General features: G+C 44.7%; 1 protein-coding gene across 1 annotated transcript in view; it reads left to right on the top strand.

The window, feature by feature from the left end:
* Positions 1 to 12473: 12473 nt before the first annotated feature.
* The window catches only part of ANKH (ANKH inorganic pyrophosphate transport regulator), a 137015-nt gene continuing 122245 nt past the window's right edge, over positions 12474 to 27243 (top strand). The window contains exon 1 of the mRNA XM_084783518.1: positions 12474 to 12954. Coding sequence (XP_084639644.1) covers positions 12859 to 12954 — 96 coding nt within the window. The 5' untranslated portion in view covers positions 12474 to 12858. The remainder of the gene's footprint in view (positions 12955 to 27243) is intronic.

Genomic DNA, 27243 nt, shown 5'->3' with positions numbered 1-27243 from the left:
GAGAGTTTGGTTCTTGGCCCTTAAACCTCATCACTCTCTTAAGATCTTCTTCATCACCTTCCTGTGGAAGGCCCTGAATCAAAGCCCAGCCCTCTTTCTCTCTTAGCTTCTGAGCCCCAGATCCATACCACCCTCCATCACTTCCCCTCCTGAAATCTAGTGAGCACCCTAACGCTGACACAAGCCCTCAAGTTCTTGGTCTCCATCTCTTGCACCTACCTGGCTGCTCCCCCTCTGCTTCCAAGATTGAGAAATAACCCCCTTAGTTTGAGCCGAAGCCAATCCCTGAGTTGCCACCTTCTTCCTTCACTCACCCGACACATGCATCTCTCACCATCACATCAGAGAGCATCCCAAGGCCACCACTTTGGGCTAGGGATGGCGGTCAACTGATGCAGTGCTTTCCCGCATGGATGAAGCTCCAAGTTCCAAACTGGGTGTGGGCGCACACTTGTAGTCCAAGCACATAGGCGTTAGGGATAGAAGAATCAATGAGTTTAACATCTTCATCTGCATGAGATCCTGACTCAGAAAAGTAACTTCCAAAATGCCCTGTAGCTTTTATATACAAGCAAAATGTTAATTAATTCTGTCTCTCATAATACTTCCCAGATGCTAAAATTTGGTCTTTTTTTTTTTTTCCTTTGGGGGGCATGTGGGGGGTATAGTGAGGACAGAAAATAGAAGCTGATCTATAGGAGGCAAAGTTAGTCTTGACTGTTATCTGTCTGTCTGTCTGTCTGTCTGTCTGTCTATCCATCATCTTTAAGACAGGGAGTTGCTGTTTAGCCTTGGTTCACCTTGAATTCTCTTAGTAGCCCAGGCTGATTTCAAACTAGAGTTTCCTGTCTCAGCTGACATTGCAGTCACACACTACCACTCTTGAGCTAATCTTTTTTCTTTTCTTTCTCTTCTTTTTCATTCCTATTTCTTAGGAAAGATATTTAACTTTGCCTGTAAAGATTATTATGTTGATTTGGCGATTATATAAGCTTTGATGTGTAAAATTTTGTGGGAGAAAGTTAAGTAAACCCTGGGAAAGGCAGCAGAAACTGGACTAGAACTCTTAACTAGGTGATAGATTTACCTCCACGACCACCCCCTCCACACACACACACACACACTCATGATTTAAATGGAAACTTCGGGAGAGTACATCCTTAACACATCTGGCAAGCACACATTAAAGTACTTAGCAGAATCCTCAACAGTCAAAGGAGTGAGAACAAGACGAAGATTTTTTTTTTTTTTTTTCCTCCTGGCTGGGGTTGTCAGCAGTCAGGTCTCTGGACAGGTAGATGACGAAACTGTTGCAGATAAGGGCTGTCTGTTAGCAGGTTTATGGGTACCTGCTGTGTGTGAACAGCTCTGGCAACTGGAGCTGACCAGTTGAGTGTCAAGTTCAAACCCAGTGCCCACCTGTGACCCTAGGGCCAGGAAAGACCTGGAAAGTTACTGCACCAAGGGCAAAAAGGGACTGGTACCAACCCAAAGCTAGTTGCTGCCCTGTCTGCTCAAAGGGCAAAACTCTATTGGAGACAAATTGGCAGAGTCCTTAGACAGAAGGAGACCAAATTACTGACTCAGGGAAACCAGACCCTCTCTGGAGGGGCTGAGTCTTTAGAGCGATGACTGGAACATTCTTGGGTGGGGCATTTCGCTGGAAAGCAAACAGCTTGGCACTTCATCTCCATCCAAAACAAGTCTCCCTTTAGCAGCCCAGCCATAGCAGCCACCTTGGGTCTGACCACACCTGAGAGCTCTTCCCAAGGCACTATGCTTTACAGTGGCCATGTGATCTCACCCTTGTTTTTCCCAACTCCTGGCCGGCCCCAATCCCTGCCCCATCCTCAGTCAGGCTTTCATGCTCTGCCTCTACCTCAGTCTACACAGGAGCTGCCTTCCTGAGCCAGCTCTACCTCAAGCCCTGTCTAGTGGTGACCCTGCAGGGATATACAAGGTCAAGCTCCAGGGAGACAGAGGGACTAGCAATGCAGAGAACCAGACTTAAGACCAAACACTAACATCTTATTTCTACCATTTGCAGTTGCATGGACAAGCAGGACTACCCACCGAGTAACTATGGGCACTCTCCTGTGTTTCTGTGTCCTGGCAAAAGCTAGTGGGATCTGAGAACTGCACCCTGCCGAACCACTCCCTTCTCTCCTATGCAACTACTAGAGAAAGCAACTGCTCTGGAATTAGCCAAAGTCTCCTGGGCCCAGACAGTTGACCTTTCCAACCTGCTTCTAGATAGCTGGCACCAGGCTTAGAGAAGCAGACAACTGAACCTAGGATGCTTACTCCCCTGGGCAAAGGTACTCAGCTTCTGTAGAATGAATGATCCTAGATAGGACCCATCTACTACGACCTAATCCCATGGCTAGTGCAGCTTAGGACCAACCAACCAACCACAGACACAGAGTGACCTAGGCACATGTGTGTATACACACAAGACTTTGAATACCAATAGGAAAACAGAATTCAAAGCATATTGTTAATATTTTCATATTTATTAGGCGTTATAATAAAATCTTGAGATATCTGGTTAGAGAAAAAACATCAAAATTAATTCCATTATCATTTCCGTACAGTGATTTTTATAACCTAATTATATACTCCAAATATATCTATTTGCTAATTCCTAGAACCAAAGATGAAATTATATGATCAAAGGGTTAATGTTTCTTTATATGAAAATTTTTCATATTCAAGATTGCCTGCACACCCTGGTGTTCAGATCTGGATGTGACTGAGTGGCTGGATGTGACCTTGGGCTGCCTTCTAGTTACAGAGTGTGGAGTGTGAAGTCATAAGTAGAAAAGTTGGGCCTTCTTAGATAGAGTATCTTTGAAAAATCTACATACGGTCGCTCCAAAGCCAAAGAGGAGAGTGTCACGTGTAACACGCCAGCTGAACTGTGCATGCAGCTTCCTTCTCATGAGTACTCAGTGGACATGTCCCCACTTCCTGACCCAAGCTGAGCTACTCAGAGGCTCCTTTGTTCAAATATAGACATAGTAGCAAAAGACAGGCATTGTCACTGTCTGCCCAGGATCTGGGCCAGAAGTGTACAAGATAGCAGGATGGAGTGGGGAGGGAGGAGAAGAGGAGGAGGGATCAGCATAGGAAGGAGGGGAGGAGGAGTGTGATAAGATGGTGATTAGGGATGAGAGAGAGAGAGAGAGAGAGAGTCCTAGCAATTTTTTGTTACCTGGTTCTAGCCCCTTCTCCTCTGAAGGCCACTCTGGTCTCACAGGTTCCACAGAACATGCCTGTATCTTCATAGTCAATCTCTCTTTTTACCTTAGCCAACCTAATAAGTCTGTTTTCTATTTCTATAACGAAATGTCTGAGGCTAGGTGTCCTATAAAGAAAAGAGGTTGATTTTGGATCATAGTTCTGTCCAAGATGGAGGACCTGTATCTCGTTAAGGTCTTATGGTAACGGAGTTCCAAGATGACCACAGGGAACATCACTGGGAGAGGCAGGGAGCACCCAGGACTCAGTGGAGGATCACATTAGTGATCTTATCTAACCCTCATCCCTTCCTAAAAGCATCATCTATAAACACCACAGTTGGTCTAAACTTTTCATCTTTTTATTTTCACAATGGGGATTTAATACTAACATGAGTATCAGGAGAGACAACGTGTATTCAAACCATAACCAACTATTTAAATTTATTTCTCTTCCATAGTAGCAAAAGGGCCAACAAAGATACCTTCATGAAGTTTGGGACAAATGAATGCAATTGCTATAAGGCATACCTTGCAGGACCCAGGCATTGTGGCACATGCCTTTAAACCCAGCATTTGGGAGACAGAGGCAGACAGATAATCTGTGAGTTCCAGGACAGCTAGAGCCACATAGTGAGACCCTGTCTCTAAATTAACAAGCAAGCAAACAAACAAAAAACAAACCACTACAGTCAACAACAACAACAAAAGGCCACATTGCAGGCTGGGTGTGGTGTAATTCCAACACATGGAAGGTGTTTAAGCAAGGACTGCCTGGATCACAGGAGACACCATCATAAAAAGAAACAGAGATACAAAATGTCATAGTTTCCTTTCTGTTGCTGTGGTGAAAACAAAAACAAACAAACACAACAACAACAACAATAACAAAACTTCTGACCAAAAACAACTTAGGGAGAGAAAAGGATTTATTTACTTACACTTCCAAGACACAAAGGAACACTGCTTGCTGGCTCAACCTACCTAGCTTTCTTATATAGCCTAGGACCACTTGTACAGGAAACAGGGTCATCTACGTGGACTGGGCCATCCTACATCAGTTATGACAATCAAGATAATTCCTCATAGGTCATTCCCTCAGACTAACCTGAAAAAGATCGTTGTTAAATTGAGATTCTTTTTCAAGTAACTCTAGCCTGTGTCAAGTTGTCAGCTAATGCTAACAAGCATAAAAAACAAACCCCAAAACTAAACCAAAGAATCTATCACTAAACTATGTAGCACTGGTGAGGTGAAAGCTGTCCCACCACTGTTCCAGCTGGTGGCCTTGATGACTGCAGAGTTTGTTGGCACAGTCTGACTTCTACTGTCTCTTCTCTCCCAAGACTGCTGCACAGAGCAGCCTGAAACAAATGAAAACAAAGTGTAACAACCTTTATAAAGTAATTCCAGTCAAGTATGAAGGTATGGGGCTGCCCTTCAGCTCTGTACTCCTCAGTTCCTTATCTGTGGAACAGAGGTGATAAACGATTCCTCCCGAGGCGCCTTGCAAGGATTGCATGTACTCATGCATGCAGTGTGAACAGCACTTTCCCTGGAGAAAACAATCCATAAAATTGCCTCAATGATGGCAATAAAATTAAATAGGGGGGTGTGAATAGTTGTGCCCTCACATCTCCCCCTAGCCTCAGCAAACCCTTGCTTCGCTACCCATGTGCACTCTTTAGTTCCCTCATAGAACACTGGACTCACAGCCAAGGCTCTGCTTGCTCTCTCACCCATGCTATTCCCAACCACCCTTGTGGCTGTAGGGCTGCAGAACATTCTCCAAAGGTCCTTTCCACAGAGCAGACTCTTAAGCGCTGCTGTGAGCTTCACAAAGGCCTTAGTCTTTTATGGTACCTCTTCCCTTTCCTGCTGTGGATGCTGCTAGCACCTCTAGTCTTTTCAGCCATCTCACCACATCTGCTGATGACTTAAGGATTTCGAAGTTGGGTGTAGTGGCACATGCTTGCAATCCCAGCAGCACTCGGGAGGCAGAAGCAGGAGGAGCTTAAATTTGGGGCCCTCTGGCGTTAGTTATAAGACTGCCATCTCAAAACAAGGCCAACGTGGGCTACCACCATAGGCAACACAGTGAAAATTTATCTCACAAAAGAAAAAAAAATACACCACATTCATATTGTTTCTATCACAATATATCCTTATAGTTATTTTTACTTTGTTACTGCTAATTTCTTCCTGTTCCTAATTTACAATTAAATGTTTCCACAGGTATGGGTGCATCTGAAGGAAGAACCACTATATAGAAAGGTTGGGGCTCTGTGAGGTTGTAGGCATCCACTGAGAGCCTTAAGGCATTTATTTCTTCTGTGGATGGAGAAGGACTCCTGTATGCACACAGAAATATGCAGTCCATGTAGTCATAGTTTCTTGCATGTCTTGCCTCAAAAAATCTCCTGGCCTTCTGGTAAAAATGAAACTCCCCAGAATGAACCCATTCTAGAGTTGGCATAACAATCTGAGTTGGGGGGACTGAACTCTTCATCTCAAGCTTACTAAGTTTAGGAACCCTGGTAAAGCAGTTGTTATATTTTTAAAATCATGAATATCAGGGTTGCTGGACACCAGTTATAACACTTTAGATGATTACTTGTATTTAGCTCCTCTTTGTATTGATGCCTCAACCTACACATCCAAAGCAGTAGTCTCATTTTTGTGGGATTATTTTGAGAATTGAGATTCTGATGCTGTATTGTAAGACTTTGATAAGTGTTAGTCTGACAGCTTCCTTTTAGAAGTTTTGGGAGTTTCTGTGTAAATGATCATATCATCTGAAAATACAGAATTGGGTGTTTCTTTAACAGGAAACCCTGGCCAGGGAGCCTCCTACCTTACCCTCCTGAGTGCTGCTGGCATTATAGGTAGTTGCCTGATTCAAGAATTAGGTGTCCCCCCCCCCAATGTGTACCTTTTATTTCATTCACTGTCCAATTGTAATGGCTAACACTATCACTGCGCATTGACAGGAAGTAACCAGAGAGATTGCATTCATTTTCCCCATCTGAAAAGGAACGGTGTTTTGTCCCATACCATAATATACCCAGCATCTTACAATATGCCTAGCGTACAGCAGTCACACAGAAGATGTTGCTAGGTGAAGTATAACAAAGTTAACTGCTCATCAGTTCCATGGCCATCTACTTAGTCACAGGCAAAATCATGGGATTAGCAGAAAGATAACACATGGAAATCAGGAATAATTTTAAGTGTTAAAAAAAAATCCCTGGTAGAGTTTAGAAATATAGGGGTGAACTGTGTGGTGTGTGAGTGACGTGGCATGTCCTGCTCATCTAATGAAGTGACACTATTGTCACAGAATTGGTAGCCCTAAGGAGGGAAGCAGATCAGGTTGAAATGCAGTGCCAAGCCAAAGAGCCCTTGCTTGCCTTCTTCTTTCTTCAGAAGAAAGTGTGGTAAGCAGGAGAGTGTTTCTGTGTGTTTTTATACAACTGTAGAAGCCTGATTAGCACTAGGCATGTGATAGAAAGGAGAGCACTCTCTTATGGAGAGGATTAAGCATACAAGTCTAAGGTAGTCAAACACAAAGTTCTTCATCACTGTTATTGTGTCAGGGCACAGGGAAGAAGGAAGAGATGGTTAAAGAACTCTTGTAAATAAGTCCCACATAGGAGAATGCAATGTTTTCTGCAGAATTATGCACTAGAAACACGGACGGATGCAGTTCTTTTCATCAAGTACAAAACAGGAATAAATGGTCAAAGTGACTTACCCAATTGTAAAAAGTCACATTCCTGTTAAAGAGCTTAAAAAACAAAAGTCCCTGGTCAGACAGCAAGAGCTCAAACGTCAACATCGTTAAATATTTTAAATCTTGGGAATTTTATAGTATCAGTGATCAGTGAAATGCAGCAAGCAGAAGGTGACTAAAGAGAGGAAACAGAAGAATAAAAAGCACTTGTACACCAATCACAGTGACGCATCTCTGTCCCATTGTGGTTCACAAGGAATTAGCAAGCTGAGGAATTACACAAGCCCCTCCATTACACTGCTCCGGATGAGCAACTCAGAGACTGATCAGCTAATGCATCTCGCTTCCAAAATTCTCAAAGTCACTGGTGGTGACATCTATGAGCAACAACAACAGTAAAATCTATCCCAAACTGACTTTTTACCTTCAGACCACCTTTTAAAGACAGGAGTGAGTTAACAGTTACCAACATACAAATGGTTGCATAATTAACCCAGGAAGAATCTCTCCAAATGTTTGGCAGTTTAGCAATCATAGAGAAATAAAAATCCAAAAAGCCAGGAAAGGCATACCTGAGCTTTGAGTCAAGTTGCCCTAAATCCTTTCCTCTGGAAAAGAAAGAGGAGGAGGAGGAAGAAGAGGAAGAGGATGAGGAGGAGGAAGATGAGGAGGAGGAAGAGGAAGGCGAGGAGGAGGAAGAGGAAGACAAGAAGGAGGAAGATGATGAGGAGGAAGAGGAAGAGGAGGAGGAGGAAGATGAGGAGGAGGAGGAAGAGGAGGAGGAAGAAGAGGAGGAGGAGGAGGAGGAAGAGGAGGAGGAAAAGCAGGAAGATAAAACCATGCATGACTGTGCCTTGTATCCATTTTTTTTTTCTTTTGTTTCTGGTTTTTTAATGTGTAAGACTGGAAGGTTTCCAAACTCATTTAGAGACAATAAGGTGCATCTGGAGAAACCTCTCTTCCACCCTGGTCTCTTTCTTCCCTCACACACATTTAATTAATCTTGGGCTTATTTTGCCAGCATCAATTTGCAAATAAAAGCCGGTTCCCCTGCATATAAATACTTCCATAGTCATAGTTTCTTTCTCTCTCTCTTTTAAGCACGCCAAGAGCCTGCCATTTTATGCTTTGGCATCTTGCTTTTTCACTTAACAAATTATTCTTCAGATCACTTCATATCTGTAGGTAGAAATCATCCCCATTCCTTTTAATAGTACAACACTTTGAAGCATCTGCGTGGCCCCTTAGCTATATTATTAAAGAAGTGATTAAAAGTGGGAACTGTAACTCATCAGGTTTAATTTGGCTACTTCTGGCGTATCTACCGCAAATTTCAATTTGGGATAATTTGCCACTCACCCCCTGCCTCCAACTACTGGCACATGCTGGGAGCACAAAACCTAATTTTGATCATTCCCTCAGGTTAATTACGAGGCGTTGGGCTGGAACAACACAAGGATGGCATGCATACAATTTCCAGTTGGGAAGAAGCAAACATTCTCTTTTGTTTCTGAATACTACTAAGACCTGGGCAGTAACCTTCAAATCAGTAGCCCGATGCTTAGATGAATACAGTCTTTGGAAATTGCCTCTTCTCCCACTTGAAATCAGCTATGGAACAAATTGGCACCAGGCCCAGCTGCAGAGCTCCGAGGCGTAAATGTATATCTGGTCTACTCTATTTTAGGGGGCATATGACTCATTTGAATACCGGGCATCAATCTCTGGGACTCAGTCTTCCATCAGAGCAAACTGCTAATTTGGTTATGCTAAACATAGGATACAGTATAATTGCGGTGACAGATGTAGGTAACTTCATCAAGTCAAGCATATACAAGTCTGCATGGCATCTTCATTTCTATCATCCCAGTCAGATGTCTCTGGACCCCACCAGAAAAGGATGTCTCAGTCACACAGCTCCAGAACGGGACACTCTTAAGCATGATATTTTAGTCTGTCACTTGCAGAAAATGTTCTGGGCGACGATTTGAACTTACAAATTTAAGATTAATTCAGAAAAAGAGGCAAGTCATATATGTATGGGGCATTTTGCACTAACTTTTTAAATAAAAATCGACACTACAGATGGGTTTGGTGATAGTCACAACACTTGGGAGTCAAGAGGGTCATGAGTACCAGGCCAGTGAAAAACTACATAGTAAGACCATGGATTTAAAAAGAGTGGGGGCTTAGCAATGACATTACGCAATATTATTAGTGCTCTTTACTCTAAAAGCGATGCTACCGTGCTCTTCAATGTTTTATAAATACCTTTCGGTATTAGCTGCTTCTCTGTTATTGTTATAAAATACCATGTCGTAGGTAGGTTACACGGGAAGGGTTTATTTGGCTTAGAGTGTCAGAGGGTAAGAGCCCATCATGGTAGCAAGGCATGGCAGTGGGCAGTCATAGTGGCTGAGCAAGAAGCAAGGAACCTGATTGTCAATGCTCAGCATAAGACAGAGAACTACAGGAGGTGGCAGGACACCCCTAAGCAGCACCACACCAGCTTGGGAGCAGAGTTCAAACATCTGACCTTATGGGGACAGTCTCACTTGAACCTCCATACCTTTTAAAACCATTTTCTTTTTGTGGATTTATGCAGGCTCAGTTTGTTAAACACAAAGAAACATTAAAAAAAATAACTCTTGCTTATTTTCATAGCATGTACATGCAAATGCAGCTGCTGCTAATAACTAAGCATGTTCTCCTTCTATGTCACATGATAGTGTAGTTTTTGTAAACTTTGCAACAATAGCGGGCTAAAACTGAGCAAATCTAAGGCTTTATAAATAAAAATATAAAGCCGTACCTTCCCGAAGATATTATATTCTAAATCTAACTGACTATGCTAGGATATTTCCGTTTCTGCATAATTTGGAAAACTTCTTAGCTGTCACCATCACTTAACATTTGGGGCTGTGGTTGACATGACAAGTGTGTTTACAAGAGCGGAGGGGCAAGACTTTTAAAATCTATTATCTGATTGTGGTTCTATTTTTTTTAATACGTATTTATTTTTAATTATGAGGGTGGTGTGCACATGAATGTAGGTGCTTGCAGAGGCCAGAAGAGGGCGCTGGATCCCAGGGAAGTTGCAGGCCGTGATAAACCACAAGACTTGGTTGCTGCAAACCAAACTGGAGTCCTCTTTCAAGAGAGTAAGGATTCTTAACTGCCGAGCCATTGCTCAAGCCCTGATTGTGATTTTCTAGTGGAAAACAAAACAAAACACTGGCTAACTGTTCCATTTCCTTTTCAAGTTGCCCTGGTGTTATTGGAATTCATATCCACAGTAAAGTCTAAAGAAGGCGTTCCTTTCCTTAATCAAAGATGACACTAACTCACTCATTAAAAATACTCAACGATAAAGGCCTTTGAGTGATTTTTTTTTTCACCACCCCCTTCAGACTAAAAGTGTGCAGTTGCTGCTGCGGCATTTGAAATGTGGCAGCCTGCGCGTCCAGGGAGCAGGGAGAGCAAACTGGCCTTCAGGAGCATTGATCGAGGACCTCATCAACTCACATGCCACACAAAGGTCAGCACAATTAGATCTCTTTAATTGAAATGAGCTTATGAAAAGCTAGACTAACAGAATGGGTAAGCCAGCAGACTATATTTGCTTTAGAGCAGAAGTCTTTCTCGGTGAATTCCTTTAAATAACCCATTCCTTTTTTTGTACGGTTAGCTTAATAACTGACTACACAGAAACACGCCTTTCAGGAATTGCTCCGAGGGGAGTCCTGTACACAAGAACTTCCTGTTTTGCTGGAAAATCTCTTTTAAAGGTAGCTGTTTGACATATCAAACACAGTGAACAATTACCAAAAATCTTATTTTAATTACAGGCGATGTAATTTTGGGTAATATGGAACCGTGGGTAAATTGGTTTCCTACTTTTTGGGAGCCTCATCCAGAGTGCATAGAACTGAAGGGGATAAAAGGGGGAACAATTGGAAAACTCTGTCCCAGAAAGTTAATGTCGCATCTGAAGCTCTTGTTTGTTTGTTTGTTTTTTCAGAGGCAGGTCCTAGCAGGCCTGGAACTCGGTATGCAGCCCAGACTGGCCTGGAACGTACAGCAATCCTCCTGCCTTTGATCCCCTTCAAATGCAGTATTAACACGAGTCTTACAGAGGTAATAAGAGGGAATAGGTTCATGCCCAAGCACAAAGTACATCACTATTTTAAATAAGGCATCTCTTTAATTAATTTCATCATTTTAAAAGATGCATATGAGGGTACAAGTAGAACAAACCACCTGACTTAACTGCTACAGAATGAAAACCCAAGACCTCTTATTCAGAAATTAATCATTTCAAGAGGGCAAGACCAGAGTCTGAAGAAAAAAAAAATCGCTGAGCAGTTAAGAGCACTGGCTGCTCTTGCAGATGACCCTGGTTCCATTCCCAGCACCGACATGGCCGTTCATGTCGTTCTATAATCTAGGAGATCCGGCCTCTGTAGGCACTGGGTATGCATATGGCGTTCAGACACACATGCAGGCAAAAATGCCCATACACATAAAAATAATAAAAATTTAAAAATAAATATTAATGAAAAAATTAAAGAAGCCAAGAGCAGAGTGCCGAAGCAAGCACAGGCCCTGCTATGAGGTGAGCTTTCGGTGACTATGTCTCATGAAGGCCAGCCCCGCCCTTCTATGAATCCTTTTCTTTCCCTGCCTTGGACCCTTTTTATACATTGTACTGGGATGCCGGTTGATGCTGGCTTTGTCAAGCTGTTCAATTTTAGGTACGCGTCTCAGCACAACAACTAATTTATCTGGAAATCGCTGAGGGCATATTATAACACAGCCGAACAGATTTTCTTTTCTATTTTTTTTTTCTTCTAATTTAAAGGCAGATTTACCGGTTGGCTTTAAAGCGAATAAATAGTTGCACATTGCTAGCAAAACCTGCAGGCCTTGTGGAGCATCTCAGAACCCTAGCCCGGGAGCTGCTGGCAGTCAGCCCCTGCCACCCGGTGTATTTTCCCCAGGGGCAACAGACCTCCACCATCCCTGAGAACCCCTAGGGAGACGTTCATTCTGGGAAACCTTCCTTCTGTCCTTCTGAGGCAGCGGCATTCCCATCACCCCTACACCAGCTCCTTGCAAACCCCCCTGCCCTCCTGGAGGCTGCCAGGACGCCAGGGCCTTCCAAGCCCGGTTGTCCCCGGAGCTCTGCGCCCGGTTCCCAATTCTGGAGACGGCGCTCACACTGCCTTCCCGGGCTCTCGGGGGACAGCATGGGGCCGTCAGTGCCGGGTCATCCAGCCGGTGCAGCTTGGTGTCCCTGCTCGCCTCCCTGCTCTGCTCTGCGCGTCCGGCTAAGGCAGCGGTAGCAGTCCCACGCGGGCACGGACACTAGCGGCGTGTGCGAGCGCAGCGCCCCCCGCGGCCGGGCCGAGCGCAGCGGAGCAGGGAGGCGGTGCCGGGCCGGCCCCCTCCCGGGTCGCCAGCGGTGTCGCGCCTCAGCCCGCCCCTGATTTCCTCCGCGCGGCGGCGGCGGCGGCGGAGGCGGCGGCAGAGGCGCCTCGTGCGCGCGGTTATTTATTTATTTCCGGGCCCAGAGCGCTTATAATGGAGCCGCTGTCAGCAGAAGCTTCTGCTGCCGCCGCCGCCGCCGCCGCCCCGGTCCCTCCTCTCTTTCTCCCCGGCAGATCTTTGTTGTGTGGGAGGGCAGCGGGGATGGACTTGAGCTTGCGGCTCTCCTGCTAGAGCAGCCGCGCTTGGAGAAGCCACCGCCGCCACCGCTGCCGTGAACAGCCGCCGCCCCAGGCCCCGCCGGCCGCGGCCTCCGTCTCCGCGCCGCGCTCCGCGCGTCCCGCAGCACAGTGCTCTCGCGGCGGCAGATGAGTGTGGGGTCAGCCCACGGCGGGGACTATGGTGAAATTCCCGGCGCTTACGCACTACTGGCCCCTGATCCGGTTCCTGGTGCCCCTCGGCATCACCAACATAGCCATCGACTTCGGGGAGCAGGTAAGCCCGGCCGCACCCGGTGCGCCCCGCTCTCCCAGCCTCGGCCTTGAACGCCCCGGCGTCCGAGGATGCGAGAGGTGGGGAGTCACCTGCTCCGAGACCCTTTTACATTTGACATGGCTTTTCAGCTTGTCGGGGTGACTTTTGCAGCTACCCATCCCCTACCTCCGCAAATATTGGAGACTTTTCCAGCTTTCTCTGGAAAATGGCAAACGACGGGATGATGGGAAACTTCACCTATAGAAGGGGGTTTCGTGCTCGGGATGAGTATTATGTAATTTGTGATTATGTAAACCCTGGGCCCAGAACTCCGTGTAGTTTCTAGTAGCATTGAGTGCTGGCTTTTTTACTTGCACACAGTTGGTGGTGATAATGATGGGAGAATTTGCCTTACAAGGTCTCCAAGTTGATTTCTCACGCACTTCCAATTTTTACATCTTTGCTTGTAGGCTAGGTAAGGATTAGGGGTGTCCTGAAGGTGCCTTGCTTAGCGGACCACTAACTATCTCTACTTTAGGATTTCTGTTTCCTTTCATCTTTCTTTCTTTCTTTTTTCCTTCCACCCCCTTGGGCCAGGAAAGAGCAGGAGTACATTTCTGGTGCTCCCTCCTCGTCCTTGTTTCTTTTTCATGTTATCTCCGTGTGGCGTCATTGCCAATCTGGTGCTGCAAGGCTCTCCAGCGGCGGTGAGGCACTGGTACCCACTTTGCCTGTGGGAAGTGGGTTTTTTTGTTTTGTTTTGTTTTTGTTTTTTGTTTTTGTTTTTGTTTTTTAAGGGCTTCCAGGTGGTTGCAGTTACGTCCTAAGGCCCGGGAGAGGATTTAGGGATGGGAGCTGCATCTTTTCAAAAAGTCCAAGATAGACCTACTTTTGCAAATGGACTCATATCCCCCTCGCCCCCGCCCCCTTTACCTTGCTTCAGAGCAGTGGGGGGGGAAATGCTCTTTTGTTCATTATGGAGATCTGTGTGTTTGGGGGATGGAGGAGGGAGCAAGGAGTTTAGACAGTCGCTGGGTAGGCAGGTGTAGGAAAGGGTGATTCACAAGTGAGGGTGAAGAGGCCTTATAGGACGGCAAGGGAAACAACTTACCTGCTTCACTTGCCTTGGTGATGATTAAGAAATGCAAGCTTTTCCCCATCAGCTTTGAAACCCCTGACTTGTCAAGAACAAAAGACTAGGAAAGCCATTACAAATATTTGGGGGGGGTGGGTTTTTTTTTTTTTAATGATTATAAACATCAGCCCGTTACTTCCTCAGAGACTGTGGCAGAACTTTCAGAGTGGAAATTTAGATCTCACTGAAAAGTTTGGCCACAGCACATAGCTGACCACATAAGGAAGGAATCACGGAGCAGCGGGGCTCAGAGCATGTGTGTTGCGGGGAGCCCATTGAGAGACCTGTGAGTCTGTTCTAGCTCCCGGATTCTCTGCATGGACACACTATGGATTTCTCTATCATTTTATAGTTTGTTGGGGGAGGTAATCCAGTAGAGTAACCTAGCAATTACAAAAACTGTTGTCACCCAGGCCTTTAATCCCAGTGCTAGGGAGCCAGAGGCAGGTGATCTCTGTGAGTTAAAGGCCAGCCTGGTCTACAGAAAGGGTTCCAGGTCCACACGGTGTGACTGTATCTAAAAAACAAACAGAACAAACAAAAGCCACAAACCAATCTATTATCACATTAAAAAAAATTTTTGACACTCTTGAGACGTTAGGGTAGGGTTGAGTTCGGAACTGAACAAAGTTATGTAGAACAAAATGACAGTTTTAAAAACATACATAAGCATTATAGCAAAGAATGAGAATATATCTATTTTCATAGAAACTACTTTTGATAATTATAATATGTAATATAATTTTAAATCTCATACACACTCTCTGTGATATTTTAAAATATTTTAAAATGAGCATATAAATCTTTCTCTTACACACACACACACAGACACACACACCCCTCAGAATTGTCCTTTTATCCCATTGTTACTGGTTGATAGTCTAAAGCATTAGTCACTTCCAATCGAGTACATGATTAAAAGATCATGTTATATTTATGTGTGTCACATTTGATGCATGATGACAGCTCTAGGCATGGTAAAGCTCATGCCTAAGAAATGCATGCCTAGTAAATGACAGACCTGAAATTCAGGTCTACAACCACTTTGGCCCTTGCAGGTTCTGACGCTCAGCCTTCTGCAGTCAAGGCTGCGCAGTGATATTCTCCCAGGTTTCTTAGACATTTAGAAACACATTGAGCTTTCCAAATCTTATCCTAGGCCAAAATTTAATCTTAGGTGTCATATTTTGAAACTTTAATTTTTTTTTTATTTATTTAGTGAGAAAGATACACAGAGAGAGTGAAGGGGAGAGGGAGGGAAAAAGGGAGGGAGGGAGGGAGGGAGGGAGGGAGAGAGAGACCGACCGAGAGACAGACAGACACACAGAGAGAGACAGAAAGAAAGAGAGAAAGCCAGAAAACAACTCATGGAAGTTATGCTCTCTCCTTCATCATGTGGGTCCCAGCATTGAACTCAGGTTGTCCAGCTTGGTGGCAAGCACCTTTACCAGCCGAGCCATTTGGCCAGCTCCCATATTTTGAACTTGAAAGTCTCAATAGAGAGAGGGAAATTATTAAAGAGTGCTCCCAGGAAAGGGAAATTGTAACCCAGAAGTTCATGTTAGAAGGGATTGGATCATTCAGCTAATCCAGTGGAAACAATGTGTAATTTTAGTAAGGTTGGGTTAGCCTTTGGTCCAGGAGCAAGCATAAGAAATAGCCAATACCTCTTAATAAAGCCATGGAAATCAGTCTTTACCATAGAACAATGCAGATTTGTAAGAAAAGTGAAAGGATAGGATATATTCAATTTTAGAATTTTATTTATTAGTAGGGGCATGTATGTGCTTGCATGCATGCCCCCGTGTGTGTACATATGTGTGTGTGTGTGTGTGTGTGTGTGTGTTTACACATACATGGCACACACGTGGGGGTCACAGGACAGCCTTGTGGACTCACTTCCCTCTTACCTTTGGGTTGTTACCAGGCAAGAACTTTTCCCACTGAGCTGCATTGCCCTCCCCGCCCCCACCCCTTAAATAGCATGCTCTTGTTTACATTATCTGAATGTCTATTTGAGCACCAGGTACAGAGTCCTGGATTTTCTTGAAGCCAGGTTCACCAAGTGTCAGAGTTTCTGTTGCTGTGGTGAAACACCATGGCCAAAAGAAGCTAAAGAGTAAAGGGTTTATTTGGCTCACACTTGCACGTTGTAGTCCATCACTGAAAGAAGTCGGGACAGGAACTCAAACAGGGCAGGCGTCTGGAGGCAGCAGCTGATGCCAAGGCCATGGAGGGGTGCTGCTTACTAGCTTGCTCTCCATGGCTTGCTCAGCCTGCTTTCTTATAGAACCCAGGACCACCAGCCCAGGGACTCACAATGGGCTGCACCTTCCCACATCAGTCAGTAATTAAGAAAACGCACTACAGGTTTTCCTGCAGCCCAGTTGTATGGAGGCATTTTCTTAGTTGAAGTTCCCTGCTCTCCGATGACTATACCTTGTGCCAAGTTGACATTAAAAAAAAAAAAAAAAAAACAGATGTTAAGGGCAACTTTAGTAAAAAGTGTTACAGCATTTATTTGTCTGTTTTCCAAGACAAGGATTCTCTGTGTAGCCTTGGCTATCCTGGATTTGCTTTGTATACCAGGCTGGCCTCGAACTCATAGAGATCCATCTGCCTCTGCCTCTCTGAGTGCTGGAATTAGAGGTGTGCGCTACTACTACAGCATTCTTAAGATGAAGTTTATTCTACCTAGTGCCACATTGTCCTCACATGATAAGAGACACCCTCCCCTGCCCTGCCAAAGGCAGGAGTTCGCTGTGTAGCCTAGGCTAGACTTGAACCCTTGATCCTCCTGCTGCAGCCTCCTAAGGTCTGAGACTAAAGCTATGTGCTGCTATGCCAAGCAGATACTTCAAATGACTCGAAGGGAGTCACTGAGTTTGGTGGAGTTCAATATGATCATCTCACATTATGAGCTACCCTGATATATATATATATATATATATATATATATATATATATATATATATACACACACACACACACACACACACACACACACACACATATATACACACACATATATATGTGCTAGGAAACATACTCTGGTCCTCTGGAAGAGCAGTATGCATTCTATACTGCTGATTCATGCCCCCAGTGCCAGCCTGGCCTTTCTTACGAAAGCCTTTCGTGATATAGAAAGCCTAGAATTATGCCTCTGAGTTAAGGGTGTCTTGAGTTATCAGTGTCATAAACGAAGGAGGGGAGAATGAAAGTTGTGACGGTTTGGATGAAAATGGCCCATAGGCTCATAGAGACTGGCACTATTAGGAGGTGTGGCCTTGTTGAGGGAAATATGTCCCTAAGGGGTTGGGGGTGGGCTTTTGAGGCCTCAGATGCTCAAGCCAGGCCCATGGTGGCATTTTCTTCCAACCCAGATGTAGAACTCTCAGCTCCCTCTCCAGCCCCATGACTATCTGCCTACCACCATGCTTCCTGGCAGGACCGTAATGGAAACTGTAGTCCCGCACCGGCTACATGATTTCCTTTATAAGAGTTGTCTCGGTCATAGTGTCTCTTCACAGCCATAAGCCTGTAAGACAGTAGTCTTCTTCCTTTCTCAAATACATCTTCATTTCCTTGAATAATTATTATTTTTTCCATTAGACCAAAAGGTGTAGGGATATAAATGGTAAGAAATTAGTGTGGCTGAGGCCTTGCTTGTGAAAGGGCTCTCCTCCTTTATTCAGAGTAACTTCACTGAGCCACACAGGGACCTCCTGGGTGGACTTGCCTGACGTCATAATCTGACAACTTTTGGGCACACCACCAATGTACTTCAAAACTAAAGGGTCAGTTCCCAAGCTAGGTAAGTGTCTAAGGGACAGTAGGAAAAACAGTTTAGCCCCTTCAATCTACTCTGGTATTGGTGAGATAAATTTCAATATAGTTCTTTTTCTAATTATAAAAGTAATAGATGGCCAGGCACTATAGGACAAGCCTAGAATCCTGACAGTCAGAGAGCCCGGGGCCACATCCTGAGAATGAACGTGACTCAGTTCATCAAAGGTGCAGTTTGTTGACGTTTGGTAAAACTGAGAAACAGGGAGTGGGAAGGGAGGTACTTTAAATTCCACGACAGAGAGAAGATTTTAATGACTTGGACACAGAAGCATTTCCCCCCAAATAATTTAAAAGTATTTATGGGGCTCGGGCTGTATCTCAGTGGTAGACTGACTATACAGAATGCCCAAAGGCCCTGTGTTCAATCCTCAGCCCTGCCACCCTCTACTGCACCAAAAAAAAAAAAAATTAAAGAAAAGAAAACAAACTAAACAAAAGCCTTAACAGTGTTTAAGCGTGGCTTTAAATGGCAGCATAAGACTTCACTTGACTTATGAACTTGTTGTAAATCTCTCCTCTGTTTGCCACCCTGTTGTTTAAACATTGAGGTTACTTGTCTGTTCTTTTGCGGCATAAAGTTTCAGTGGACATCTCTGTGTGGGAACTGCACACTGCGTTTTGTCTAACGCCCTGGGCTCTAGTCCTGGCATGCTTTTGAGCCTTGAAGCAAACTGAAACGTTTGTCATTCTTACATAGAAAAATGAGGTCACGCTTTTCTTACGGTCCATATTTAGTCAAGGACAGCGTGACCTCCGTGGTGTTCTTCATCAGTGCTTTCCTGTGCTTCCAAGTCTCTTGGCGGTCCGTCGGCATTAAAGCGCTTCCCTTTAGTTGACTTGGGAAAGCAGGTTGTTTGGAGAGCCACAAAAGTTGGTTGGCCCGTTGCTCTCTCTATTGAGGTGGTCTGATGAATAGCTTCCATGGCACTTTCTCGGTTTGCTTCTTTCCAAGCCTGTGCTTCATACGTGCAGATCATGCCTACCACTCTTTCTGGTAATGGATGAATCCCTTAAAAGTGGTTTTGTGGTGTAGGGTGTCTATCACTTACAATATGGGAGAACTTGTGAGACGGGGCACACTCCGCTGTTATGTTAGTGGTAAGTAATTTGGTTTTCATTCTTTTCTACTCGTCCTTGTTTGGTTTGGGGTGATGGTAGTGGCCATGGTGTAGTAGGGGGTATAGTGGGGTAATAGAGGCGGACATGGTGTGGTTGGAGGGGGTAGATACTTAACTCCTTCACTGTCATATAAAGTTCTCAGTATATACCATGCCAGAAATACCTGGGGATATCTTCATTTAAAAAAAGAAAAGATATATGTCAAGTATTCATGTACGTACCTGTGATGTCCAGGTATACTTGTGAGTACCTGTGGCTGTTAGTTACCTTGGAGATTAAATAAAGGCTTACCTTCTTCAGTGTTAGTTGGATACAAGTGTCCCACACCAGTGAAATTTCTTAACAATTGAAGCTTGTCCTTTTAAGGACAATTTATTTTCTATTTCAAAATATGAACATGAATCTAATTGAACAACATATGTCTATATTGCCTATTTTTCTATCTTGTGAAATATAGTTTGCAAAGCATATTGTAACATTCTGGACAGCCTGTAAGTGTCTGTCTTGTGCTAGGCAGTCAAGGTTGCCTGTGACAGTGGCATTGAAAATATTCCACAAAGTCGCACCAACCAATACGACCTGACTCTGAGCTCTGGAGACCCTTGGATGTATGATACAGGTGGTGGTGGTGCTGCTGCTGCTACTGCTGCTGCTCCTCCTCCTCCTCTTCTTCCTCCCCCTCCTCCTCCTCCTCCTTTTCATTTTATGTTATGTGTCTCTTTTTGTTTTTTATTTGTTTGTTTGTTTGTTTGTTTGTTTTACCAGACAGTTGGTAACTGACATTTATGCAGTGTGCCTACCCAACCTCTTTAATAACAGTGACCAAATGCAATTAAAATGATCAGCTTGTCAAGTTTGCTTTTAAATTTTCTGCCTTGGGTCTGGTCTGTGTCCAGGAAACCAAAATTCATTAGACTTCTAGGCAAAATCAGGAATAAATAACTTTGGTTACCTCTGGTGGCATGTTTTCTTTCGTTCACTTTGTTTTTATTCTAGAGACATCTAAAGTCATTGTCAGTGAAGCAACCTCCCCCCCCTTTATGTTTTTGGTTCATTCACAGCAAACAAAGTATTTTGATCATATTTATCCCTCCCCTATGCCTCCTAGATACACCATTCCACCCCTACCCGCCCAACTTTGTGTCTTCCTTTTTATTTTTAGTTTTTAAACCCAGCAAGTGCAATTTGTGCTGCCCATATACTCTTGGACGTGTGGCCTTACACTGGAGAGTGGTCAAACCATCATGGGTCACATTCTTAAAGAAACTGACTTTCTCCCAGCAGCTGTTAACTGCCCATACTTCCTGTCCCCATGCTGGAATTTTGTCCAGCCTGAGCTTTCACAGATCTTGCACATACTGTCTTTTAACTACATTGATTTCATGTGTGCACTTGCCCTGCTGTGTCCAGAAAATAGTTTCCTTTTAGTCATCCGTTGCCCAAGACTCTTAGACATCCTTTCTTTCCCCTCTTCCTGAGCTCTGGAAGGAATGTAATGTAGATGTCCCATTGAGAGCTGAGCCTTCCGCAGTCTCTTGTTTTCTGCAGCTTGAGTAGGCTTGGGTCTTTGTGTGAATCTCCATTTACTGCAAAAGAAAGTCTCTCTGATGATGGTTAAAGATGCACTATATATCTATAGGTATAAGAGTAAGTCATTAGGAATCAGTTTAATATACTATGTATATTTAGCAAAGTAGCTAACAGCAGTAGGTTCTCCCCTGGTGCCCATGACTTGTCTAGACACAGGTACTTGGCCTGACAATGGTGGTACGTATGGGTTTCGTCTTATATGGTTGGACTTAAATCCAATCAGAAAGTGGTTGGTTACTCTATGACGTTCATGCCACTATTATGCCAGTGGGCATGGTTGGCCATTGATGCAGCTCCTAGGGTTCACAACTGGGTAAGATGGATAATTCATTTTCTGCCCCACCCCAGCACTGTCAAAGCTAGTCAGCAGGAGTAAAGCATGCTGCTGAGCACCAGCTTGATGTCTCCATGTTCAACAGCTCACGTGTAGGGCGTCTTCGGCAGTAGGGGCATAGTTTCAAGTTCTGGAGGGTAACAAGGGCACTGGCAATAGTCTGTAATGTTTGGGAGCCCGTGGGACCTTACTGGCCAACAATTCCAAAGGCAGTAACCATGCCAAGCACAAGGCTTTTTATTTATCATCCGGTGATGTCTAGAAGAAGCATTGTTGGCCCATTATTAGGTAACTCCATTTAAACTACACGTGTGTGAGTGAGTGTGTGTGTGTGTGTGTGTGTGTGTGTGTGTGTGTGTGTGTATGAAAACTTTTTATCTTTAATGGTAGTTATCCCTTCTATCCCATCGTCTACTTTGCCCTTCTGTCTGACTCTCCACTAAACCCCTCCTGTACCATTTTAACCCTTTGTACCCCTGTGGTTTACCTCCCCTTCTTGAAATCCCCCATATGGCTCCTTAGCTGTCTTTTGAACTTTGTGGGTGTTCTAAATGCAATACACGTACGTGAGCATTCTGAACAGACTTCAAGAGCACAGGGTGGTAAGATCAGCAATGAGCTATGTGATGGTGGCACACACCTTTAATACTAGCATTCAGGAGGCAGAGGCAGGTGGATCTCTGAGTTGGAGGTCAGCCTGGTCTACAGAGAAAGTTCCAGAACAACCAGGGCTCTGTTATGCTAAGAAACCCTGTCTTCAAACAAACAAACAAACAAACAGAAACCCAAACAAAAGCAAACAAACAACAACAACAACAATAAATGTAACCTCAGGGAGCTAAAAGGCTATGTGCAGCAAACAACACCATCGTTGGAGTGCTGAGACAGCCTTCAGGGTAGGAAAAGTATCTTTACCAGCTATACATCTGACAGAGGGTTACTGTCTAGAGTATACAAACAGCTTTTTAAAAACTGAACATAGGGGCTGGAGAAACAGCTTAGTTAGCAGTTAAAAGTACTGACTGTCTTACGGAAACCAAAAGTAAGAAGTTCGCAGGTAAACAGTCATTCTGAAGGAGATAACCCAGACCCAGAAAGACATACATTGTATGTTTTCTCTCATCTGTGGATGTTAACCTTGGACAGTCAACGAAGTGATCTTACAAGATAATAACGTATTCGTGTATTTTATATAGCACTTATCCTCAAATTGCTCCGGTCCTCTTTAAGAAAATACACGTGAGGAGAGATGAGATGGCACATCAGGTGAAGGTGCTCGCCACCAAGTCTGATCATCTGAGTTTGCTCTCCTGGGCCTACGTGATGGAAGGAGAGAATTAACTCCTACAAGTTGTCCTCAACCTCAACACACATGCACACACACACACACACACACACACACACACACACACATCTAAAATACAATAAATGAAAGAAAATCCCTATGAAACACCTTTACAGTCAGAGTAGACTGTCTGATTGGGCAGCACAGCTTACTCCAGCCTATGATGGCCGCACAGGCAACCTGGGTAATTGCAGCTGAGCACCAATATGGTGCTAGCAAAGAAACAGACAGCTCTCACCAACATGAGGCAGCCCCTTGCCTCTCCTCTCTAAACGCTCTTGTTATCAAAGTAGACAGCTCTGCTCTCCATAGATAAAGACAGGTGACCAGATGGGTAGACAAGGGCTTCAGAGCAAGCCTTGCAAACCTAAGCTGGGCTATACTTGTTTTTCCTACTCCCAACACTCTGGGAGCCTTCTGTTCCTAGAACAACCCCCAAACTCCACACTTACGCTGTGAGAATGGAACAATGGCAGCTTTGAAGGGTTATCTCAAGCAAGTAACAAGGTCGCTCACTATCTTCTCGCTGGACACGGTGGCTTCTTCATGCCAAAACTGATTTGGAAGTTGCTCTTGAGAAGGACAATAATTTGACCATTTCTCGGAGGGGAGGGGTTGTTTATTCTGAGATGATCTCCCAGCCTGTGCGTCTAGATCAGGAACTGGTCGGGCTGGCGGGGAGGGGCCTTGGGGGTAGTTGACAGCGCTGCTTCTTGGAAGAACTGCCCAGTTTCTGGAATGTAGGTCTTAGGGTCCTTACCGGGTCTTAGGTTTTTGTTGGTTTGTGGGCTTTTCATTGTTTTTGTTTGGGGATGGGATTTCTGCCATGATATCCTGGAACTCTCACGCTTCCTACTGTAGCTTCCCCCCAGTACTACAAGCACAGGCACGCACCAGTACACTCAGCTCTGAGTTTTACTTTGTTTAAATAATATTTTCATGGGGTTAGGTCGGTGAGATTTTCAGTGGTTGTGACATCTTGGGTCCTGCTCAGCAAGAATCTGAAGTCTACTCACCTGCGTGGGCTGATTTCACTGTCCTGTAGGCTGACCTGACGCAGAGTGCAAACCCTTATCACACAGCACAGGAGATGCGAGGCCTCACACACACACCTATGCACAGCCCTTAGCAGTCATCACACCCATACTGAGATGGAGGTGGGGGCCCAAGTAGGGGATGTAAAGAGTGTCAATCCTGGATTGGAAGTTCTAAAAGTAGCTGGAAAAATGAAACTGGGCTGCTAAGCTGGAATTATGACTAGAAAACAAGAGGTCCAGTGGTAGAAGCTTTTCTCTGGAAACAAAAGGAGACAAACATGGGAGGGCAAGTTCAGTGCTGTGATTATAGTGTGGAGAATGTGAGAGGTGACACCACTTATTTTGAGGGACCCACAGAAGAGTGTTTCAGATTCTGGGAGCCACGGGAGCTATTCGTCAGGAGAGCTGGCTGCTTGCGGGTCCTCGGCTCCAATAATAGTGTGTGTGTCCTTTGTAGCAGGAAGCTCTCTCTGTCCCCTGCTCTCTTTTCTAAAATAGAACATTGAGGTCCTGGCTGTCATCTTCTGGTTTGCCTTTGGGCTTAGGTTCAGGTGTTCTGTGTTTCCAAGACTCTTTAAGATACGAAGTTGGCTCCTTGGTATAAACACGCTTCGGACTGTCAGCCCCTGGCTCCTGCAGTGTGCTGGAGAATTTACATAGCAAGGTGGAGGGGGAAGGGTTCTGATTTAGGAATGGGTCAAGTAGTTTAACAAGAAACTCACCATGGCTAGGTGTGGTCTGCACTCTCATTTATGGGAATATACTGCACACAGTAGAGTCATGTAGGTTAATAGGAAAGGTGTAACATTCACCCCTTCATGGTTTTAGCCACTTCCAATGCCAGCCTTGGTAAGGGCCTCAGTATTGCTCCCTTCACTTCAGACCTCACATCCTCCCTTAGGAAGTTCAGAGACCTTGTTCTTTGGGCTAGGTGATGGCCTCAAGCTCAGCATTGCATCACCTGTAACACCTGTCCTGGAGCTGGACTTGCAGCAAGACACGCCTCATTCCTGCTTCCAGGTGGAGGGGTGAGGCGCTCTAGACTACCAATCAGCCTGGGCAGGTGTCTCCACAGCGTGGGTGGTTAGCCCACAGCATACTTAGCATACTTTCCTAGGCGAAGCGGTGCTTCCACAGTGAAGAGAAAGGCCCCTGGGATGAAGTTTAGGGGTCCTAGAAACCCATTGGAGGTCCCCAGGGTGAAGGCAGCAGTAAGCATCTGTGGCTGAACCCCAGAATCTTCTCTGCTTTTCAGAAGTTCTTCTTCTCTGTCTTCTTTCAACGGGCAGGAGAGTCAACGGGCAGGAGAGAATGTATTTATTTCCTCCTTTTAAAAAGTGACATGTAATTTACACACACATGGAATTTACAGCTCTTAAACATATAACTCCATGCAGTTTGACACAGGGCAAATGCGTGCTTGTACATAATTCACACCCATCAGGATCTAGAACAGTCATGTCCACTCAGAAGATTCCATGGTGCCTCTGGCGGCCACCTGCACTGGAGGCAGGAACTATTGTGATTCCTGTATCTATCGGTCATTGTAACTGCTCATAACATGACATATGTCTTCAGTCTCTGAATGACTAATTTTGGACCCACTCATTTATGAACATATATACCAGCATTTCGAAATGTAGCTCAAGTTTGAAATGTATTTTTTAAATGAATATATAATATGGTATACATATGTTTGGGCACATATGCATACCACAGTAGACTTTTATTCAGGCTTAAAATACAGAAATTATAATGTCTGTTACATTAGGTTAAGTGAAACACACCAAAGAGAAAAGTAAATTGTGTGATTTCACTAATCAAAGACTCCTACACTAGCCACAGTCATGGAGATAGGGTGTGCGCTGATGGCCGGGGGAGGCAGGGGTTGGAACTGCTTGGTGAGTAGATTGTAGAGTTTCACTATGAGGTATTAAACTTCTGGAAATTGATGCTGGTGATGGTTGTACAATGTGAATTTATTCAGCATTACTGTTATCCTTACAAGGACAAATGTTTATAAATTTTTCCCAATTAAAATAATTAAATAAGCAATATAAGCTAGTAGGAAAGTGTGGATCTGAAGATCTCCTTCCCCGTTGTGGGGAGGCCTGGTGGCACTCAAAGAATAAGCAAGCTATCAAGATGAGACCTGATAGCCTATGACCATATAGTGGGGGAGGAGGTCTCCCTAGGTCACAGTCATGGGGGAGGGGAAGAGGGTGAAAGCAGGAGGGAGGGAGGAACGGGAGGATACAAGGGATGGGATAACAATTGAGATGTAGTCTGAACAAATTAATTAAATAAAATAAAAAATAAATAAAGTTACATGTTTCTTTTATTCCCCTTTCAGAAATCCTTTGTGTTAGAAGGAAGAGGCTGGGCATGGCAGCACATGCCTTTAATCCCATGCCTTAAGACCCAGGCAGGATGGTCTCTGTGCTCTGCCTTCCCCCTTATCCCACCCCAACTCCTTCCCATCCCCCCTCCCCCATCTACATAGGGAGTCCCATGCTGGCCAGGGCTACACAGTGAGAACCTGCCCCTAAATGAACAACAACAAAAAAACAGACTTCAAATAGAAAATAAGAATTTTTATGCCACTCACCACCTAGGTCTACTTCTTCCTGTGTCCACACATGCTCTTTTCATCTGTTTTCTATGCCTGTGCTTTAGGGGGAAATGGAGCACTCCCCCACTTTCTATGATAGCTGACTCTGCTAGATTTAACCATTCGTTTGAAGTCTGAGGGTTGGTGTTTCGAGCCTTCAGTCACATGGACACCCTGTAATTTGTTTAGCCTCTCCTCAGCGGCTACGCTGATTCCATTTCCTCCTGTTACTTTGTGTTGAAACCTTTGTGTACATTAATTATGTCTTTGGTCACATGTATGTGTAATGTGTGTGCAAAGCCTCTGCAGATGCCACCCCTTCCCTGTGAAAAGTTGCCTAGTTTTTCTCTTGAGAACAACCCTGTTTCTGGCATAGAGTAAGGGTTTCCTGCCTGGGGGCTGTTTCATGGCCCTGTGACTTCTACACTAAAATTCTGCCTTTCAGTTATCAAACCACGTGGTCTTGAACTCCACCGTTTCTTTTATTAAATGCACTTTAAAATGCTGATTGACACATCCCCCTGCATGGGGAGGCCTGGTGGCACTCAGAGGAAGGAAAGCAGGCTACCAAGAAGAGACTTGATACTCCATGAGCATATACAGGGGGAGGAGGTCCCCCTCAGTCACAGTCATAGGGGAGGGGAGCAAGGGGAAATTGGGAGGGAGGGAGGAACGGGAGGATACAAGGGATGGGATAACCATTGAGATGTAATATGAATAAATTAATAAAATATATTTTAAAAAATTAAAAAAAATAAAATGCTGGTTGATTAAGGGCGACATATTACTTTAAAACCAATTCTGGATATTCCTTTTCCAGTTTTGGACCTTCGGCTAGGTGTCAGGGCAAGGCAGTGGGGCATTGTGTTGGTTTCCGGCAAACTTGGTGAAGTTTGGCCTCCCTTTGAACACATTGGTGAGAGAGTATTTACCCTGAGAACCAAGAGCCACCACCCCCGCCGAGGACTGGATGGACAGCCGTGGTCTGTGGGGCCTCTAGCCCCTGTGCAGTTCCTAGGAAGAGGGAAGCTAGGGGGATTTTGCAGAGAAATGGAACCGTCATGTTTAGAGGAAGTGGAAACGGGAGCATGTCCTCTTTCCTACTGTGATGACATAGATCCCTTCTTCAATTCTTCCTGTGCTTGCCTCGTTTGTGGGCTAGAGAAGGCAGGAAGAGAAGAGGGAGGGCAGAAAGTGTTTCCCATTAATGCAGATGTGGCTGCCGCCCCAGTGGCTTGTTCTTCCTTTCCTAGGCTGCCAAACAAGTGGATCCAAACAAGCATGTTGCCT

Source organism: Acomys minous (assembly GCF_964271855.1).
Source record: "Acomys minous genome assembly, chromosome: 5".
Lineage (NCBI taxonomy): Eukaryota > Metazoa > Chordata > Mammalia > Rodentia > Muridae > Acomys > Acomys minous.
The sequence above is the reverse complement of the archived record's forward strand: the minus strand, read 5'-3'. Positions and strand labels throughout refer to the sequence as shown.